Source organism: Sceloporus occidentalis, unplaced genomic scaffold, assembly GCF_023333645.1.
Source record: "Sceloporus occidentalis isolate IW3139 unplaced genomic scaffold, rSceOcc1.0.p SCAF_6, whole genome shotgun sequence".
Taxonomy (NCBI): domain Eukaryota; kingdom Metazoa; phylum Chordata; class Lepidosauria; order Squamata; family Phrynosomatidae; genus Sceloporus; species Sceloporus occidentalis.
This window is the reverse complement of record NW_028316986.1, coordinates 81306507-81325052: the sequence shown is the minus strand read 5'-3', so window position 1 is coordinate 81325052 and position 18546 is coordinate 81306507. Positions and strand designations below refer to the sequence as shown.

General features: G+C 40.6%; 1 protein-coding gene across 2 annotated transcripts in view; it reads right to left on the bottom strand.

Moving 5' to 3' along the window:
* RMND1 (required for meiotic nuclear division 1 homolog) overlaps positions 1–18437 on the bottom strand; it is a 33915-nt gene extending 15478 nt beyond the window's left edge. The window contains exons 1-7 of one of the 2 annotated variants that reach the window (XM_089528442.1): positions 18388–18437; positions 13790–14301; positions 10128–10236; positions 6415–6490; positions 5781–5820; positions 4076–4176; positions 1365–1471 (exon numbers count right to left, since the gene is read on the bottom strand). In XM_089528442.1, the coding sequence (XP_089384568.1) occupies positions 1365–1471; positions 4076–4176; positions 5781–5820; positions 6415–6490; positions 10128–10236; positions 13790–14287 (931 nt within the window). In that variant the 5' untranslated portion in view covers positions 14288–14301; positions 18388–18437. The remainder of the gene's footprint in view (positions 1–1364; positions 1472–4075; positions 4177–5780; positions 5821–6414; positions 6491–10127; positions 10237–13789; positions 14302–18387) is intronic. The other variant, XM_089528443.1, reaches the window with a different exon arrangement.
* Positions 18438–18546: the final 109 nt, after the last annotated feature.

The window sequence follows — 18546 nt, the reverse complement described above, 5'->3', positions numbered from 1 at the left end:
AAGCAGCCCCATGTGGAACACATGACAGTAATCAATATGGAATATAATTATATGTCATGGGTTGCTGTGTCAGTACAAAAGCTGGGAACCAAGGAGTGCAAATTGCAAGCCTGTGTCTTCAGGGCAAGTAACACCATATAGCATAGACTGAATTCCATTTCACTAAGCAGGAGCACCTGTCTTGTCTGGATCAATTTGTTCCCTACATCTACTCAATTATCAGCATCAGGCACTTTATTTAGAACTAAAATGGGTTCCTTGGATTCACAGGGAAAGGAAGAATAGAGACAGGCATTGTCAGCATATTGATGACATTGAACACCATGTCTCCAGACAACCTCTACCAACAGTTTGATATGAATATTAAACTGCAAGAAGTACAAGTCAGAATTTACAGGATCCCATACACCAACAGCATCAAACACCAACTCCCCCAACACTACTGTTTGAATACGTTCCTCTAGAGAAGACTGAAGCAACTGCAAAACTGACACCAAAACAATCCCAGAGAGGTAGCCCAGAAGAATAGTATGGTTAATGGTACAAAAAACGGCTGAGGGGTCCAGCAGAACTAAAACTCCCTCTATGCTGTTCCTGGAATAGGTCACCCAACAAGGCTACCAAAGCTAGCCATCCTATAACCAGGCCTGACATCAGACTGAAATCTAGATAATTTGCCTCTTCAAGAAACTCTCCAAGCCATTACATCAGTGATGGTGAACCTATGGCACACATGCCAGAGGTGGCACTCAGAGCCGTCTCTGTGGGCACATATGCCGTCGCCCCAGCACAGAGTTTGCCAGAGTTTATTACTAGAAAGCCAGAGGGACACGGCACTTTGCAATAAATAAGTAGTTTTGGGTTGCAGTTTGGGCACTCAGCCTCTAAAAGGTTCACCATTACTGCATTACATGCTCCAGGACTCTCTCCAGCAAACTAGAGACTGACTAGAAGTTATCCAGCAGACTGGGATTCAGGGAGAAGTTTTTATTCAGATATGATCTTACAAGAGCTTCTTTTAGGCATTCCTTTACTCAGTTGGCAAATTTCCCACTGGCTATTTTTATAAGAAGGGCAAAGATTCAGTGAACCTTTCCCAAAGTCTCATTTATGCAAGGATTCCACCCATACCCTCAATTAATGCCATCTAGTCTTTCATGATTATTGATTATAATAGCTAGCATTCATGGAGCAGGTGAATCCAATAACATTGGGGAGAGGGGTTTCATAGATTCCCCATCTCTTTTAGATAATATGGGGGAGGATGACTCAGTATATGACAAATATATGAACACACCATTTCCTAGCTTCATTTACTAGACACTCAAGGCTGCTTTGAAGGCCTACTGTAATATATTACTTACCAGAAAGGCAAAGAGCATTTGAAAAAGCAAACTTCTCTAGAGTGACTTCATCAGCATCTAGTTCTGAATTTATTAAGATTTCTCCTCTATGAAGCTTTGACTGCCCTCTGTGAAGAGCAATAAGAGTATCTTAATTGACTAAATGAACCAAAATAGAATTCACCTGAAAAGAATTCATTACACAAGGAAATTAGCCATACAGCCATTAGTATGTTTTTAGAATACAAGTATGTCCAAGAAGCTAATGCATTTCTTTTAAGGATAGGCTCACTCCCATCACAGATAATGGATGTAGAAAACATAAATTTGTTTAGCTTCTTTTTCAGCAGCATTGCCAAAGCAGGACAACTATTAACTTGAACAGAAAGCTACTGAGCAAGTTTTTTTTTTGGGGGGGGGGGCAAGGGGAGTTGTTTTTGTTTTTGTTTTGAGGTGCCTCTTATAAATACTTAAAATAAACATATTGGCTGGCATCCTGTTAGGCACATAAGATGTCATAAGCTAAACTTATGACCTTGTAACTGTTTTGTATTCACAGTTACAAATATGGCACCGTTATCATAACCACAAATGATCCTAAAACCCAGGCAGCCATACTGAGCAAAGGAGCCCTTTGGCACTGAAGGACCATGCATCCAGTCCTTCCGATGAGTGAACTATGGTGTGACAAGGAGTTGAACTATCCCCACCGGGGTCCCTGCTTCTGCTCATCGCACTACAGCTTGCTGGTGGAAGGGGGCTGGATGCATCATCTTTCAGTGCCCCACTCATTGACTTGCTATGGCTGTTTGGCTTGTGAGGTGAATTTTATTTGAGGTGTGTGTCTGTGTGTGAAGGGAGGAGCTAGGCAAGCCTGGTTGGTGCCAACCAATTACAACCCAGGGGGCCTACATGGCAGAAGCAGAACTGAGGTTTGTCTCTGACAGAAGGTAGTTGAGGAGAATTGGTATGGACGGGGAAAAGACTGCAGAGATAGGGGAGAGCTGGCAGAGAGATAGGGAAAATCTGTAATAAAGATAGGAGAATCAGTCAGGGGAGAGAACTGAAGACGTTTGGGGGAGCATAGTTCAAGGGTTAATATATGATCTAAAAGTGCTCTAATAAACTTCTACTTGTTTATTCCTTTTTACAACTGTGTCTGTCTGTTCCTGTTACATTTTGATAGAGTCTAACCTTGCTTATCACATTGAACCCACAGAAAAAACATATCCACTGGTCCATACAGGGATCATCTTGAGGCCCAATTATCCAATCAAGGGAGGGATCTTGAGAGGAAAGATGAGTGTCAGGAGCTCATGGAACGGGGGGACCAGCCTGGAGAGGGTCTTTCACAAGGGGATTGGATCAGAGGATGGAGTATAGCTAGACTTCATAGCTATCTCTCCTAGGTAGGAAAGCAGCCACTGTCAGAAATGACTTGAAGGATGTGGAAATAGTAGCCAGCTGCTTCCCAATGAACAGAGGAACAGACCTCTGTTGATCGTGCTGGCTGCTTCCCAGTAAATGGCGATTGGGGAATCAGGCTGGGTTCACAGTGGAGCACCACAGCTATGGTGTTTATGCATATGAAATCTCGTAAGGGATTCTAGTTGACAACACTAGGCAGTTAGTTTCATTGGGAAGCTTCCCATAACTAGGCAAAAATCATTCAGAATAATTATATTTCAGTTTCAGGTCCAGAATGCAGCAAACTAAAATTAAATGCATGTATTAGTCTCTAGTAGAGCTGACCATCCAATAAACATAAATCTATCACTCTCTGATAGAACAAAAAACTATCTTTCCCCCCTCATTCCCTACAATTACAACTGACCAATGCCACGTGTTTCAAAAAAACAAAACAAATGAATATACTCCTCAGTCTCAGCTCCAGCAGACAAACTTGCTTCCACCAATCAGTCCACTAAAACTTTAGCTGAACTTGAAGGCTCACATATTTCTGGATTAAATACCACTAGGTTACAGAACAATTTGAAATGAAAATAATATAAGATCTCTTAGATGTCAAATGATTAAAAGGTTGATTATGCAGTTTGTAAAACTGAACAAGTCCAAATGGAACCTAAGTGGAGATTAAACAGACTAGATGTATTTAAGAAGTGAATATATTAATATCCTATTTTACTGGCTGAGAATAAAACAATTTCTACTTAGTTCAACATTTCCTTCAGACTTTTGCCCCAATATATCTGTGTTCCCTGTATTAGGAATGACACATTCTAACTTTGCAAGAGAGGTCTGGAAACAGCTTCATTGTGGATGTCTTGAGATGTCTGGATGTTCTGGCAGAGAAAGGCAGGTTTTTGAACCCTCCCTCCAGTCCATCTGGTGCCATTTGGCCATGGAGGGAGAGATGCAGGCCCAGCTCCATTGGGCCTGGCCTAGATTAAGAAGCAGAAGCCTCCCTCCAGTCCATCTGCCTTGGTCCAGGCCTCAGAGAGAGAGAGAGAAGAACTGCTGGACCTGACCACCATTCCCTTCTCCTTTTGTGTCAGGTCTTTTTTAGATTGTGAGCCTGAGGGCAGGAAACTGTCTAATTAAAAATAATAATAATTGTAAGCCACTCTGAGAGTCTTTAGGGCTGAAGGGCAGGGTATAAATACTGTAAATGAATAAATAATAAATAAATACATTTTGATAATATATTCAGGAAGCTTTTGTTCTTATTTAAACACTAGATTCTGTACTATTTAAGACACTCAAAAACTTACTCTCCTCTCTTGTAATTAATCTCTTCATTCTCCCAATGAACTAGTGCAATTTCATATGGCTGAATTTCATGCTTTTCCAGGACCTGCATTATATTCTTCACCTAGGAAAGGAAAGGCATTATTAAAATTGCTGACAAATACTATGAGGATATTCTAGATCTCGCATCCTAAAATTTTACGTTTTGAAATAAATTCTTTTGAAATAAGTCCAATCTGAAACAGTACTGGTAAGAGGTGTCAAAATGCCCCTTCAAACAAAGCAAAACAGTTTTGGGGTACGATACTGGCAATTTTGTAGGTAAAATGGGAAAAAGTCACCCCAAATTTTGAAGCATGCAGGGGGAATGATGGTGCAGTCCTCCAGGGTTGCCTAGGACATAAATGCAGCTCAACCCTAGCAGCTGGCAACGGATGTCACAGACAAGTGCCTACTTGTCACTGTTCCTCCAGGTGGTTTGTGAGAACATACAAGAAAGGAACACTAAACACTAGAGTTCTCAGTTCCCACTTCTATTCACAAGGGCAAAACAAAGGCAGAGGAACACTTTCAAGGAAAAACTGACTGGAGGAGTTCAATCCTTTCTCATCTACCATTTTCTATCCACAAATGCTTTCATGCTATGTAACTATCTCTTCCTCTACATATAAGGGTTAGCAAACTGTGGCCCTCCTTGAATCCTAATGAATAGAATGTTGACAATGGCAGTCCAAATCTTCCTGTCCTTTTTCTACTACATGGCTTAAAATGGAAACAAACCTATTAGTGCGGAAAACAAGACAGGGATGGAGGTTAAAATACTTACAAGAGGAAATTGGCAAGTTTTAAGGAGTTAGGCATCTTTGTTCCAATAATTTTATTCTACAAATACTTTCCTAACTGAATCTTTGAAATCTTGACAGATGCAGATTTCGGAATGTGTGTTTACAAAGAAAATGTGCAATTCCTCACAGAGTATGGATGGTAAATGTATGCTGAGCCTACATCTGTAGTGCAGAGTAGTGAACCCTGTGAAAAAAAGACCGCGGTAGCAGATTTTTTCCTATCCCCAGTCTTCTTTCCAATATATACACACTACACTCCAGGGGATATGTGTGTGTATGTCTGAGTGAGTGAGTGTGCATTTACCAGAAAAAGAATGGCCCCATACAGACAGGCCAAAATAAAGCTGCTTCGCATCACTTTGGAGGTATGCTGTTTAAATGATGCATGTGTACTAAGAGTCCAGAAGCTGCACCAAAGCCATGGTCCAGTCCTAAGGACTAGAGCACAGGTTTGGCACAGCTTCTGGGCTCTTAGTATGCATGCACCATTGAAACAGCATACCTCCAAAGTGACCCGAAGCAGTTTTATTTTGGCCTGTATGTATGGGGCCAATGTTAGGTATTTATGCTATGATTTGGTTGCTCCTTACATCAACCTGTAAGACCCCAAGACAGATAGGAGCTTGCCCCTCCCAGAACCATTCATTTATGTCAAGCAGATACCTCCTTGACACACCCATCAATTTCCCTTGAACCCAGCCTATCCAGCAAACACTCATCCAGCGAACACTCTTTAAAGTTTTCCATCATTATGGAAGAAAACTGTGGGCTTTGCTTTTACACTACACTCTTATCTTTAGGCCTCCTTACTTTTTGATATTTTACTAATACCCATTTGCTTCATTGAATGTAATTTGTTTCATAAAATGTGTCTTTCACCTACCGTTTTTTCTTCAACATTCCAGAACACAACAGATCCTTCCCTGTGTTAACAGAATTGTAAAGAAATGTTAGGCTTGAAAACTGTACTTCATTACAACAACGTGCATGAAACAATTCTCTCTATTGGAAGTTTGTCCTTAAAAGTGTCCAGCCAGCTAATCATTAATCAACAATTAACAGTTATGCAAAGGGATCTTGTAGCACCTTTGAGACTAACTGAAAGAAAGAAAAAGTTACTTAAATGATGTTGCCTTTATGAGGCTTCAGATGTGAGTAAATATTTTTATATGACGGTTGTAACTGTAAATTATTTTCTTTAAAAAATGTACAATTCTAAATATGGTTACTCAAAAGTAAGTCCCTGGAGGGATTTACTTCTAGGCAAGTATGCATATCTGGAGGTATTAAAGATGACTTACTGCTCCTTAAAAGCTTCTTTATTTGAACACTTTAATGCAGGAAAGGAGAAAGCAGGCATGTTGAATACATAGGTATAAGCACCATGTCTCGCAGTCTGCTAACAGACAGAACATTTAAACCTATGATTTTCATTGTCTAAAGAAGTATTAGCAGCAGAAGCAACAACAGCATCAGCAGTAGTAGTTCACATGTACCTTAGTGATGGATTCACTTACCTGAAGAAAAAAATCATCCCAGGATCATATTCTTTTGCTGAATTTTCTGTTCCAATAACCAAAACATTTGCTGCATCTGATTTATAAAAAACAACAACAGACATCTTAAAATATGATTCAACTAAAGCACTGAACATGGCTTATGGCACTTGCTTGTTTATCTTATATACAGTTACCTCATAGCATGCCCAACTGTGTACTGGGCTTTACATATAAGTAAGTATCCATCAGTTTGCACTGTGTTTGATTGCATATACAGGTTGAATCTCTCTTATCCGAAATGCTTGGGTCCAGAACTGTTTTGGATTCCAGATTTTCTTTTGTGATTTTGGAATATTTCCATATACATAATGAGATATCTTGGAGATGGAACCCAAAGCTAAATACAGAATTCATTTACATTTCATATACACCTTATACGTAGCCTGAAGGTAATTTTATATACGGTTGGCCCTCTATATCCATAGATTCTTTATTAACCTATTCAACCACCCACAGCTTGAAAATATAAAATATTGCCTTGGTGGATGACCTATGCAGGGAACTGGACAGGGGGAGTGTGTCCCTGTTGGTTCTCCTGGACCTCTCAGCCACTTTTGATACCATCGATCATGGTATCCTTCTAGACCACCTCTCTGGGATGGGGCTTGGAGGTACTGTTCTACAGTGGCTCCGTTCCTTTCTGGAGGGGTGAACTCAGAAGGTGGTACTAGGGGATTCCTGTTCGACCCCTGGCTATTGACCTGTGGGGTCCCTCAAGGTTCTGTCTTGTCCCTTATGCTGTTTAACATATACATGAAACCGCTGGGAGAGGTTGTCCGGAGTTTTGGGATGCGGTGTCATCAATACGCAGATGACACTCAACTCTACTACTCCTTCCCACCTCAATCCAAGGAGGCTATCCTGGTCCTAAACCAGTGCCTGTCTTCAGTAATGGACTGGATGAGGGCAAACAAATTGAAACTTAATCCAGATAAGACAGAGTTGCTCCTGGTCAGTCGGAAGGCAGATCGGGGAATAGGGATCCAGCCTGTGTTAGATGGGGTCACACTCCCCCTGAAGATACAGGTTCGCAGTTTGGGGGTAATCTTGGACTCAGTTTTGAACCTGGAGGCCCAGGTCTCTGCTGTGACCAGGAGTGCTTTCGCACATTTAAAACTTGTACACCAGTGCCTGTTCCTTGAGAAGCCAGATTTGGCCACGGTAGTACATGCCTTGGTTACATCCCATTTGGACCACTGTAATGGGCTCTACATGGGGCTGCCATTGAAAAGTGTTCGGAAAATTCAGCTGGTTTAAAGAGCTGCTGCCAGGCTATTAACAGGGGCAGATTACAGAAACCATACAATGCCCTTGTTGAAACAGCTTCATTGGCTGCCAGTTTGTTTCCGGGCACAATTCAAGGTGCTGGTTATTACCTACAAAGCCCTATATGGCTCAAGTCCACACTACTTGACAGACCGTTTCTCCTGGTATGAACCGGCCTGGACTCTAAGATCCTCTGGGGAAGCCCTTCTCTCTGTCCCAACATCATCACAAACATGGTTGGTGGGGACACGAGAGAGGGCCTTCTCAGTGGCTGCCCCTAGACTCTGGAACTCCCTGCCCAGGGAGATCAGAACGGCTCCCTCCTTGATGGCCTTCCGCTGACAGGTAAAGACCTACCTGTTCACACAGGCATTTAGGGAATTACTATAAGGGCAGACTGAGATATTCGATTTTGGACCAGTTTAAAAATTCTTTTCAATGTACTTTTAATTTTATTGTACTTTAAAAAAAAAATACTGTGAAGCCGCTCTGAGTCCCAGTCCTGGGAAAAGAGTGGGATACAAATAAATAAATAAATAAATAAATAAATAAATAAATGAAATATTTTTAAAATATATACATTCCAAAAAGCAAACTTTGATATTGACACTTCCTGTAATAAATGCCATTATTCTTTGCCATTGTATTTAATGGGACTTGAGCATACATGGATTTTGGTATCCACAGGAGGTCTTGGAACCAAACCCCAGCAGACACCAAGGCCCCACAATATATTTTAATAATTTTGTGTATGAAACTAAAGTTTGTGTACACTGAATCATCTAAAAGAAAGGGTATCACTGTCTCAGCCACTCATGAAAAATATTTTGGATTTTGAAGTTTTTCGGATTTTAGAATTCTGCCTGAGGGAGACAGAACCTGTAATATTTTATTTCAAAATAAAATTGTAGAGAGAATGAGTTCTGCTTTTCCAAAAATTGAGAAGTAGGACAATAAAAAAGCAGCCAATAATATACAGAGAAGTTGAATTAATCTTCATAACTTATTTCATTTATAATTATTTCACAAACTTATTAGCATGTCAGTACTACATGTGGCATTCTCTAATCTGTGTTAAACTATTTCAGAATAAATTGTCTGCATTTTACAGCACACAGTAAAACAGAATTATTTACAACATATTACACCACTGATTTAAATGATAATTACCTGATTTCTATACTAAGGGTTTAGTTTTAAAAAATTAACTAAAATTAGGAATATTAACTTGTATAACTGGTGTGGTTAATGGTTTTATGTCAATTTACCATTTTCTAAATTGTTTTTAAGAGCCAGTGTGGTGTAGTGGTTTAAGCATTGGACTATCATTCTGGAGATCAGTGTTCAAATCCTGCTTGGCCATGGAAACCCACTGGATGACCTTGAGCAACTCACACTCTCTCATCCTCATAGGAAGCCAAAGGCAACCCCTGTTTAAAAACTCTTCCCAAGAAAACCCTGTGATAGGTTCGCCTTAGGGTCATCATAAGTCAGGAATAATTGGAAGGCACACAACAACAACACATTTTAGTTACAACTTGAATTTTCTAAAGAGCAGCCAAAAACATGGAACCTTGGAGGCACCCCAGAATTTTAACCCTTTTTCTATTTTGAATTTTTGGCCAAAAATGAATGTATGGGGAGCCATTTCACCATGCTTCCTCTTAAACCCCATCATGGGACCACTATATTCGCAGGAACAGACCCATGAAGGCTTGATGAGGTCCAGAATAAAGGGATTGAACTGCAAAGTTCTCTCTCTCTCTCTCTCTCTCTCTCTCTCTCTCTCTCTATATATATATATATATATATATATAAAAAAAAAAATCACTGGTAAGGATAATTATCTGAAAAGTAGATTACTGTAAAACATGGGCTACTATGTTTGAGTGAGAAAACATAATTTTACTTTGTAACTTAAGTAAGCACTTTAACAAAGCTGTTGTATAAATCTCTCCCTCAATTGACTTCATCTCATAGATGTAATCCAGAGGTATACATGCATGGCACATTAGACTTTGATGCTTGCTACCAACTTGCTCAGGAACAAGTCAGAATATCCATGGTAAGCACATCATAAGGAAGTGCTTTATATGTCTACATCTGTATCATGTGCATTCCATATTTAAGTGTTTACTTCATTTCTCAGCTGATATGGTTTTGGTGCCGTACAACCTATGACATCTTATACATTTGATTATGTTTCCAGGAACATTTCAGTGCAGAAACTTTCTGAAAAGAATCTGGGGAGTTACAACAGTTATTCCAAAGTAATAAGATATTTCTAAAACAGCACTAACTTAAAATTAATGTAAATAAGGTGCTCCAATACTATGAAGGACTTTACTCCTTCCAATGCAAATTATTTCTAACAGAAGGGGAGGGGAAAATGTTCAGAGGTCTACCTCTAGGTAATGTTGTTATTTCAACATATCCACATGATGTCAGGTCAAGGCACAGGTTACCAAGATGATATTCATCTGCTGTTGCAAAGGCTGTGCACTGCATCAGGTCCTGTGCCAAAAGAACAAAGTTTAGTTTTAAAAAACAATCAAGTGATGTATTTAGAGGATATTGATTTGGCTTGGTTACTAGCACTACAGTATATTGGAGTGTTCTATGACCCCAGATATCAAAATGTAAGTGCCACACCACCACCAGATTCATACTAGTGTTTTGCCAGCAGGTGTCTAAAAAATTCTGGGCAATAAAATAATTACACTGCATAAAGTATAAGTTGTATCTAATTATATATAAGAATCACAAGGTAACCTGCAGACCTTTCACCAATATAACTGGAATAAAATTAGTTATAGAAAATATTATAACGTGCCTCGTCACTACTTGTCCTGTCCTAGTTAAACAAATACAAATCCAGGTCCTCTGTAAGCATCCTAAAATGAGGGGGGAAATGCTAGCTTGTGTAATTATTGAGGTTTTCACACTATAGCTCCAATTCTATTCAAACTTGCATGAAGGTGGCGCAGTGGTTAAATGCCTGTACTGCAGCCATTCACTCGAAACCACAAGGTTGCGAGTTCAAGACCAGCAAAAGGGCCCAAGCTTGACTCAGGCTTGCATCCTTCCGAGGTCGCTAAAATGAGTACCCAGATTGTTGGGGGCAAATTAGCTTACTTGCTAATTAGCTTACTTGCTGTTCACCGCTATGATCTTTGGAATAGCGGTATATAAATTAAAAAAAAAGTAAGTATCATGATGAATGCACTGCATCTAATATCAGAAACAGTGTGCCAATCAGTATTACTTGGTAGAGAACTGAAACAGAATAGTGTCATTGCACTAACATCTAGCTTGTGGGTTTCTCAAAGCTACATAGTTGGCCTACGTGTGAACACAATGCTGGACTACCGGCCCTTGGCCTGATCTAGCAGGACTCATTATAGTTTTATTGTAAATTGTTGTGTGCCTTCAAGTCATTTCCAACTTATGTGACCTATCATGGGGTTTTCTTGACAGGATTTGGTCGGGGAGGTTTGCCTTTGCCTCCCTCTGAGGCTGAGAGTGTGTGACTTGCTTACGGTCATTCAGTGTATTTCCATGGCTGAGTGGCAATTTAACCCCGTCTCCTGAATTATAGTCCAAAACTCAAATCACTACACCATACTGCTACTAAAATTTTGTCCCCTTTATTCACTTCCTTCCCTCAAAAAGCAATATTCGGAAGACTCAGTTCATATTCTAAATCTGGACTTTTAAAAAAAAGTTATCTTCACAGTCAAAAATGTAAGTGTGTGTATGTGCTTTCAAGTCACCTGTAACCCCATCAATTTTATAGGGTTTTCTTAGGCAAGGAATACTCGGTGGCTTTGATAGTTCGTTCCTGTGAATGATAGACTAAGGAATCATGTGAGATTGATTATTAATGACAGACTTTATAATTGATGCTCTCATGGAGAACTTACATTAATACTTTGTTTGCCAGTGTACTTGTCTGTACATGTAAATATCAATTTTAATCATTGCAAAAATCACAGGTTAGACGAGGGATTCTTAATCTGCAGTTGGGGTATGTCTGAACTGAAGTCATTTTTTCTTTGTTTGCTTTCCTTCCTGTTACTTTGGAAATTGTGTTTAAGTGCATTCTTCAGAAGGGAGTGTCCATACCTTTATTCACATACCCAAGTGGATATATAACCCTCCACCCCATGGTTCAGAGTACCACTGTTTTAACTTGAGCATTTATGTAACCAGCAGGTGGAGCTATGTATCAGAGAAACAGACAATTTCTGTTTTACTGCCAATATTTTTTTTCTGAGCCAGTGTGATATCTGGCACAAGATTTCTGCTATGTGGCAGCTTTCACTGAAAGGACTCTGTTCAATCTGAAACTTTGCCCTGTATTTTTTAGCTGGAAAAACACACTATAGCAATAGCAAATGGTATCTGCAGGAACCATTTTCATACTGAAAAGGTTCTTCTATGTTAAAGCATCAGTGTTTTCAGGAGACTTGCTTTTCAGTGGCATGGATGCCTGAGACATATTCTACAAATCACAGTTCACAAAGAACCGTCACTTGTTGCAATCTAATGGGATTATAAAAAGCACCTGGCATACTGCAATATTAGTTATAGAGCTATTTGAAAAGCTCACTCTATGCAACAACTATGAAAATATTCTTCTATGATCATTTTACATGGTTAATATCATAAACATTTATAATTGCAAGATGATGTCCAAAATGACAAATACAACTACGTCAACAGTTATTCAGGTTATTGAAAAACCAAAATGATACAAACATATAATCCTAAACAAAGGCAGGTTTTCAATCTCAATGTGGAGACTAATGCTTAACAGTATTGAAATCCTTTACCCAGTATCATCTATAAACTCAGGTTAAAACAAATTTAAAACTACATAAAAATCTACTGCTTTTATATCACTAGTTTTCCACAGATGCTTCTTGTTCAATGATCAGTCAGTTAGCTGTCATATGTATTGCTATATAATGGTGTCTTCAACAGGAATTTCAAGATATTTCATTCTTCGTATCATTCATTTATATTCCACTTTTTGGTGGCTCGTAGCGAAGCCACTAAACGAGTAGTTAACTCATTTATTTTTACAATAACTGTATGAAGTCAGTGTGTTTTAACACACAAAACTTCATGCCTCTCTCCAGAAATTAAAAGGATTGTAAAGTTTTAATCGAATATAAAACAAACATATATGCAATAATAGAAACCAACAGTCTCTGCAATAGAGATCATAAAATGACATTTTATCTTTTTAAAAGAAACATGTTTTATAACCATGGCCCAGAACAGACAGGCCTTTGAAGCACCCACATCACATGTGAGGGCTGCCTGGTGGGCGGAGCACCCACAAGCCTGGCAGCCCTCGCACGTGACGAGGGCGCCACAGCTGCAGCGCGTCTGCCAGACGCGGCGCGTGATGGTTACAGCGCAGCTGCGCAGCCTCCAAATGGGGTTGCGTAGCTGCGCCGTAACCATGCCATCCCTGGCGCTTTGCGCCACCGCAAAAAGGAGCCTTTTTTGGCTCCTTTTTTCCTGTGCAGCAGCGCCGTGCAATTTGTATGCTGCGGCGCTCCTGCGCAGGAAAGAGAGGCACTGAAGAGGTGCCTCTTTTTGGCAGTCTGTACCCCACCCATGATAGGCTTTACGTTTAAATTATAAGCCTTTTACAGCAAGTGAAAATGAGCGATGACTTTGCCAGTCTTCCAGGGACTTTAGAGAAAATCAGAAAAAAGGCTTAGAAAAGGCTCATGGGTCCCCTGGGCTGATCCACCTTGCACTGTGGAAAACAGGATTTTCTTCATTTCTGCATAATACATGTTATTAAATATGATTCTAATCTTTCTGTGATCACCTGTGAAACACCTGTGATCCACAGGTGTTAGTTTCTGACCAGTGTTAGTTATATTATTAATTTTCTGCATCCTATGTACAATCTGCATATATTCTGGGGCTTGACTATTATACTACATGCATCTAAGGAAGTGGATTGTAAGCCATAAAAGCTTATGTGCAAATAAATCTTTTAAACATTCAAAGTGCCATAAGACTTTTTCTGGTCATACTTTACCTCAATTTCAAATGGCAGAGGTAGGTTAGCTCTAGATGGCTGCTTTGTCCTAGATGCCTTTGGTGGCCTTTTAGTTGGCACAGTACCTTGACTTGGCAAAACAGTACTTGTTGATAAAACTGAATAATATCGAATTGGTTTATCAGTAAGTGTTCTTAAAAAAATTGAATTGTGTTTATAACTTGTTATGAACTTGAATGGTTCCCTGAATCGAAAACAAATATCCGTAGTCGAGTAATTCACAGTCTCTGCTGCAGTAGTAACATTAGCTTGTAGTCTCCACCTCCACCAAGTCTTGGCCTGTATACCAACACCAGATAAGCCAGAAGCAGTTGCCTTTGGAATGCACTGAGTGATGTGTCTATCTTCTGATACAGAGTTGCTAGCTATCCCTTGAAAAAATTTGCTTGACATGAGATGCCCATTTTTGTGAAAGTGTTGGCATTGTCTTATTGTCTGTGAAGATCCAGTCAGGAATCTCAGTAATTTAGTTGCCATCTTTTTAGTGTGACCTGGATGGGAGAATGATAGCATATCAGCTTTCTGAAAAATTATCATTTTACAAAAGGAGTTGTATGCACTGCAATTTACTGCAAATCATATTAATTCACATAATTCATTCTGTAGGCTTAGCATCAAAAGATGCAAGGAGATTAAAACAACAGGTCTATTTCACACAACCCAACAATTATAGCATCCAAACATTTTACACATTTGTGAACTTCTAAAAGAGAACTGTGCCTTTTTTCTCAGCAGAATGACTTTAACCATGCAAAGGCCAGTAGTTGGAACTTTTATGCAGACTACTAGATGTTGTCCTCAGGTAAGCTGCAAGCCACCTAAGGACTTAGTCAGTGCTAGTGTATCGGTTAGCTAACTAGACATACCTAAAGTCCCCCCAATTGCCTTATATACTGGTTATGAAGCCATGTTGGATAAATGTATTCCTCAGATTCTAGGTTCTCAGATTGTGGAATGGCACAGGACTCCTGGAGGAAAATTACAAAAAAGGAGAAGTGGCAGTTCTGAAGTAGGTGGGACCTTTCTTGGCAGGGAAATGATGGAGACTTGCTATGAATTAAGGAAGGAAAGAAATTAAATTTTAAGGAGATAATTCTTGGAATTACCCCAACACCTACCAAAACGTTCCTGATGCAAAAACATGGAGAGTTCTTGAGCAATCCATTGTCCTCTACCTACAAAGAGGCCTGTGGCCTCACAGGAATGGAGACATATTGGATTGCAAAAGAGGAGTCTTTGTTGATATGGAACTGGTCATTAAATTTCCTGGACTTTGCCCAATTGCTGCATGGCCAGAGGAGGAGGGGCCAGCCTGCTAAAGATATCCTCCCCATACCATCTTAACTAAGGTCAGAAACAACAAAATGCAGGCATCTTACTAACATCTCCATTTTTTTCTCCTGTTTGGTATGTAACATCTTGCCTGATGAAGAAGCCAGTGGAGTGTTTAAAGCGTGCAACAAGTATACTGTGCATTTTGATTGGCCAATAAAAGTATCACTGTTTGGTCCATTTCTGTTTGAATTCTGGGAAGTGTTAAGCTTCTATCTTAACCCAGCAGGGGGACGCCTTGAACTGTAGATCCAAAGAGATTCTCTGCTACAGAGTACAGGCTACTCTGCTTTTGTGTAGTTCCAGGATGCACAAACAAGACTGTGTTCAAAGACCTGTGTGCGCCACAGCAGAACTGATGCCTAAGGTGGGGTTCAGAGGGGAAATTAGAATAATTCAAATACAAAGTGTTTTAAAAGACTGCCTTAACAGAACTGCCTTAACAAGAAACAAAAAATAGTAGTGAAGAAAACTACTGTTCAGTGGTCTGACTTAACTCCTCCTATACTTAACAATTCAACAAATAAACATTAATCTTCATACTAGCAGACAGGACTATACTTGCATTGTCACCACAAGAGTTTTAAACTGTTTTCTGTTTCAGGCACCTGCTATGTGCAGTTTTTTTAAAAGAGCCCCCCCCCCCCCGAAAAAACAAAAAACAAACAAACAACAAAACTAAAACAGCTTGGACAAAAATTGGGGTACTTCTGGTCCCAACCATACAATGGATTGAGACAAAAACTTCCCGTGCTATTCTGTGATTGAAACATGATGGAGAGAAGCTAATGTAGAGTCTAGATGAAAAACAACAAAACAACCCTCCTCCTGCTTACAGGTGGAAAGGCAGCAAGAACATGTTCACTTAATTCTGCCTAGGAAGGAGCATGGTGTAGTGTTTGAGTGGTGGACTATGACTCTGGAGATGAATGTTCAACTTCCCGCTTTACCATGTTAACTGACTGGGTGACCTTGGGCAAGTCACAAACCCTCAGCCTCAGAAAACCCTGTGACATGTTCATCTTAAGGTTACCATAAACTGAAAATTATTTGAAGGCACACAACAACAACAGACTGCTGTAGTGAAATTGAGGGATGGAAGGACCCTGTGAAAACATCCACACAATTCATCTCCTTAAGTTGTTTCAACTGTTAATAGTCCCATAATGGGCAGTTGAGGGGACTACTGAGACAGTGGCACATGGGAGCTGATGTGTTGCTCTAACCACAGAACCCCAACAGTAAGTAATCTCCCTTCAAGATGGCCTTGGCTCTTTAGTGGAGTCAAAGGGGAGTTCTACTGAATTGATGGGAAGAAGAATATAGAAGATTACTCTTTTTTTCAAATTTCAATTGCCTTGTGACTATTATAATCTCTAGACAAAGCAGCTCAGAAGTCAGAAGTAATGAATTACACGTAATGTTCTTTCCCTTTTTGTGATGAGGTAGGTGGTAATGCTGTTACACTTCAAAAGTTACCATCTGCAACAAGTGGCAATGTCAGTATTAGTTTGGTGCCACATGCAACAGTTTCTAGTTTTAAAGAACATTTTAGAGGCATTTTAAGTAGAATTTCTCAGGTTTTATGCCATCTGTGAAGCCTAAGGGTTTTAATTATGAAAATTAGCATGGGAAAAAAAACTGTTTAAAAACACTAACAAATTATAGGAGTGGAATACATTTAAAAATCTCTGTATGCAAGCTTGAAGTAATATTATGATTACTTGTGATCACTGCAGAAATAATCTAGTTTGACAGCACTTTAACTGCCAAGGATCAATGCTATGTAATCCTGGGAATTGTAGTTTGCTGTGGCACCAGAGCTTTCTGCCAAAGGAGGTTAAATATCTCACAAAACTACAGTTCCCAGAATTCCACAGCACTGAGCCATGACACTTAAAGTGATGTCAATAAACTGGATTATTTCTGCAGTGCAGATCCAGCCTTGGTGTCGCCATAAATCAGAAACGAGTGGAAGACACAACAACAACCACACAATACTGAACTCTATTCTGTTGGAGCCCCCCTCCCACTTCCCAAGCCTTACATATATGCCCCTCATAGTAGGACTCCAGGAAGCTAGGCAAGGCCAGCCCTGGTTAGAACTTGGATGGGAGACTGCTAAAGGATAACCAAGTGCTATAGGCTACATTTCAGAGAAAGGAGCTGGCAAAAACACCTCTGAGTATCCCTTGCCTGAGAAAACCCTGTGAAATTCCTGGCACATGCAAAAGGCACTGGGAGACCAGTCTCGGCCATGGAAACCTACTGGACATGCCACTCTCTCTCAGCCTCAGAGGAAGGCAAGGGCAACCCCCTTCTGAACACATGCTGCCAAGAAAACCTGAGTCGGAAATGACTTGAAGGCTCACAACAACCACACAATACTCTACTCTGCTGGTGGCAGGGTGTCAACCAGATGTCATAACCACAAAGGTGGACAAGGCACCACAACATGTAGGACATGGGAGAAAATAAAGGCTCTAAACACTCACAGAAATATAAATCCATGCTTCTCAGTCCTGCCCCAAATAGAAGACGTTTTGGAATGTCTCCTGGACAGAAGGCTGGAATGTAGGACATGTGATGGAAAAGGAGGACACTTATATAAATGTAGGACATGTCACACAAAAGGAGAGCACTCACAGAAACATGAATGCATGCTTCTTAGGTCCAATCCACCCTGCAGAAACCATCCAGTTTGAGAGCGCTCTAACTGCCCTGGCTCAGGGCTAGGGAATCCTGGGAACTGTAGTTTATTGCAGCACCAGAGCTGTCTGACAGAGAAGGCTAAACGTTCCCACAATTCCCTAGCATTGAACCAGAGCAATTAAAATGGTCTCAAACTGGATGGTTTCTGCAGTGTGTTTTGGTCCTCAGTCAAGCTCAGAATGGAGAACCTTTTGGAATTCCTGCTGTATAGAAGAAAGTTGAAATGGAGGACAGATTCTGGAAAAAGGGAGGACGCCTGGTCACCCTGAAGCGGAGCCTTCCAGAGCCTTACTTGCACAAATGCTCCTCAGAGGAGAACTTAGGGGCCTCATAAACCCCGTAAAGGCACCGGATCCTGTCTGATCTTGGAAGCTAAGCAGGGCCAGCCCTGGTTAGCACTTGGATGGGAGACCGACCTGGTGCTGTCGGGTTTGTATGTCAGAGGAAGGAGCCGGCAAGCCCACCTCTGAGGGTTCCTTGCCTAAGAAAGCCCTATGCAGCTCACGGGGGCGACGCAGAGGCGGACTACCAACCTGCTCCAAGGAGAAGAAGCCATCCGCCTCCCCAGCACCTGGGCCCCGCCCCCTTTCGTCACGTGCGGAGCGCGTGAAGTCATATTCTGCGCCTCTGCTCGCTAAGGCTCCGCCCACTCTGCCGCAACGAGACCAACCGCCGCCAAGGCTCCGCCCACT